The 3,594-nt window shown below is 32.8% G+C and overlaps 1 protein-coding gene across 1 annotated transcript; it reads right to left on the bottom strand.

The window, feature by feature from the left end:
* Window positions 1-461: 461 nt before the first annotated feature.
* On the bottom strand, window positions 462-1,903 carry LOC120171801 (inner membrane protein PPF-1, chloroplastic-like). The gene is made up of 7 exons (XM_039179449.1): window positions 1,848-1,903; window positions 1,704-1,764; window positions 1,579-1,606; window positions 1,377-1,450; window positions 1,167-1,271; window positions 656-763; window positions 462-563 (listed from the first exon to the last, which is right to left on the bottom strand). The coding sequence occupies exons 1-7, from the start codon at window positions 1,901-1,903 to the stop codon at window positions 462-464; spliced, it is 534 nt and encodes a 177-aa protein (XP_039035380.1).
* Between the last annotated feature and the right edge of the window lie 1,691 nt (window positions 1,904-3,594).

Below are 3,594 nucleotides of genomic sequence, written 5' to 3'. Positions count from 1 at the left end.
TACACTCCACTACAAGCTGACATTACCAGGAGCTAAATCCTCAATTGCAGCCACTATTTTTCCATAAAATGTCAATCAACTAAAACCTTATTTGATTCATTAGATATGAACTTTCATCAAATTGTAATCATAAAATTGTTACCATTTCCATGGTGAATTAGGTGATATGAAGACCAAATGAAGATATTACACATTAATAGTAGAATGTTAATATGGAAATGAACCATGTCCGAATAAAATAGAGCAGTTAAGTAATATCAGGCAGCATTATTAAGTAACTTCGGAATGCTAAGATACTATTTTGACAAGCACTATTAAGTAAATGAGTAGTGACTTTACCAATCCTTGCATCCCTCGTATTGCATACAAGACCACTGCATGCATTGTATGTTAGTGACACAATCAGAAAAGTGAATATTGACAAGTCTATTTGTTTCAGTAAAAGTGCTAAAAGAGACCAACTAGTAAATTGATAAACCTGACGGAACAGATAACGAAAAGTAACCAATCATAAGCGGAAGAAACTTGAGAACAAGAAGTGTGTTCTTTTGGGCTGGATCCGTCTGTCCAAAAAAATTTGAGAGGTTTAAACTTCTAACCAAATTAATATGTCAAATAGGAAAGAAATGGTAGTAATGAAGCTCGTTCTTCTTACCTGGGGAGGCTTCATCAGCTCCATTGAAACATATTGACTGACAACAAGAAGCACGGGTAAAACAAGGTATGCAGCAGTGTCATGCCAACCCAATTGTGGATGGCCATCCTACATGATCATTGTCCCTCATATGTTAGACAACAAAATTAGATGTATGAACCAAAGGAGGAACGTGGTTTCTGCGCCTGGTCACAGAAGCTACATCTCAAAATTTTAATTTTCTATTCTTAATCTAATCTCAGCAGTAAAATGCGGTTATGCCTAGCTTCACACAAATTTAGTAGTTATTATAAATTTATAGTCACATTTTTTTTCATTCATGGAAACCAAAGGTAAATATGCTACGAATTCTTAGGGTAATTATAAAGGTAAAATAAGGAATTCCAAAGAGATTAAAATAATTAAATAAGTAACAACAATCAGCTCTCTAACACCTCTGTAGCATTAAAAATATATATAAAAATAAAATAGAGAATTGTTGACCTTCTAAGTTTGGGAGTAAGTTTATTACCAAAAATGGAATAAGCCAAGAAATCCCAGATCCACTTTGTCGAGCAGCAATTGTAGTTGGCCCACCCAAAGAAGGGATCCAAAAGAAAACTTCAATCAACAATCCCTTTGAGTAAAAAATTTCACAATCAGTAATGAAAGTTATTCAACATGTGAAAGAGTTCTCCAACATCACTCAGAAATCGGAATGTTACGTCAACCACTTTATTACCTCATTTGCCACATTTGAAAGAGCTTGATACAAGCCTATCCAGACTGGAATAGTGGCTAAAGTAGGCAAGCAACCTGCAAAGACAGTTTTTAGATACTGATGAGCATTTTCCTATGAACCATTGCATCGTAAATTCATTATTCACTCTCTTTTATAAAATAATTAGCAATGCTAACATTTAAGTTCAAGTCAATTGCCATACAATCATCTCTACCACCAGTTTTTATTAGCTAAGATACCAACAAAGGGGAAAAACAGCTTTCAAAAGAAGCTAAATTTAATTAAATATGAAAAAAAATAATTTCAAGTGATTAATCAAAAGGATACCTGCCAAAGGATTAACGCCAGCCTGCCTATACAAGCGAGAAGTTTTGAGTTGTATTCTCTCCTAAATAGAACCAAATGAGTGGAAAAAATTAACCTTTCCAATCAACCAAAAAGGAAGTAATCAAATTCAAACTTCAGTATTACCTGGTTTCAATAGTGATTAATCTAAAGATTCCCTTCTTTAGACTCGAAGCTGGCATCATCAGAATTTATGGTGGGATTCAATAGTGTAGAAACGGCTGCATAGACGAGAAGACAGGACAAGAGAGCCACCAAGAGGAGGACAAAAGAGGCGAAACGGGAGTGTTCCGATTCGTTAGGCGAAACGGGAGGACGACAAGAGAGGCGCAGAAAAAGTGAGATCGTCGAAGAAGCGGCAGATGAGTTTGGGTAAACGGCAGGAATGAAAAAATAGGTGAAGGGGGAAAATGAAAAAGGGTTAAAGGGGCGAGACCTAGAAACTGTAAACTTGCGGCATTTGTAAATACAAACTCCACTAATGTACTGATAAATTGCGGCGTTTATTCATAAAATGTCACTAAAGTATGAGTCTTTAACGGTGTTTGTATATAAATGCCACTAAAGTACGAGTCTATCCCGACGTTTGTATACAAATGCCCCTAAGTACAAGTATTTAGCAGGCGTTTTTGCTTAAAGTGCCACTAAAGTGCTAGGTTTTAGCGTTGTCTGTCTACACCGCTAAAACCGTCACGATATATGTATCCTATTGCGGCGTTTGTTTAAAAACGCAACTAAAGAATGATTTATGGTGGTATTTGTTTACAAACGTCACTAAAGTACTTATCTTTAGCAGCGTTTGTCAAATAAACGCCGCTAAAGTATGAGTTTTAGAGGTGTTTGTTTAAAAACGACGTTAATGTTACCATTTAGTGTCGTTTTATATATAAACGCCACAATATGTACAAATTTAGTGGCGTTTACTTAAAAAACGCCGCGACAAACGCCGCTATATACTTGTTTTATGTAGTGGTATAACTCACCAATTCGAAGCCAAGAATCAATTGTTGAGTCGAGATGTATTGCAAGAGAACTACTAGTTGGAATTTGACATTTTTTTCTTATTCGCATTATATGAACGACAATGGAGATGGCATCGTTGGGGAAAAATATTAAAGTTATTATTTTTAGTTAATGTGTAATTATTTTTTTTATTAATATAGGGAAGTTGTTAGCACTTGAATCCGATACATTTAAAAATAACAATTATCCCTTTAATCTCAGAGATAATTTGATTCAAGCTCATGTATAATTATTTTAATTGTTGTCTTTCCCTTTAAAAAGATTTAAATGATAATTGAACTTAAATATATCTTTACTTATATTTAGTATATTTAATTAACCATTATAATTAACTAATCTCACCAAATTAAGATTAATTAAAATACTTAAATACACATTTTTTGACTCTTGTAAAGCTTGAAAAATAAGAGAATTATGCATGTAACTACATTAATCAATTTTAATTGTCGTTGATGTTCAATTGCACCCTTAAAAAATATCCTAATAATATATTTAAAGACAATTAAAAATCTGTAACATATTAAAATCTAATTAAAAATCTGTAACATATTTAAAGAATTTTGGTATATTGAGAGTAAAGTTTATTATTGAATTTAAGAAACTGCTCGTTTTATACGTTGCAAAATCTCATTGTTTTTAAAATGTCAGACCTTTCCATTCACAACAAAGTATTAATAGTATTTTTCTAATTAATATGGAAAAATACAAGATAATATATATTTAAAGATAATTCTCAATCATTTGACATTGAACGTCCACGTCCTAATATTCCTAATGCTCGATCTCAAGACTTCAAAAAATATCAACAATTTCTTTCTCACTTAGATCACTTAATTCATGCAAGTATTAA

This window comes from Hibiscus syriacus, unplaced genomic scaffold, assembly GCF_006381635.1.
Source record: "Hibiscus syriacus cultivar Baekdansim isolate YM2019G1 unplaced genomic scaffold, ASM638163v2 tig00111837_pilon, whole genome shotgun sequence".
In the NCBI taxonomy this organism is placed as follows: Eukaryota; Viridiplantae; Streptophyta; class Magnoliopsida; order Malvales; family Malvaceae; genus Hibiscus; species Hibiscus syriacus.
Note: the sequence above shows the minus strand (reverse complement) of the source record. Positions and strands in the feature narration are given on the sequence as shown.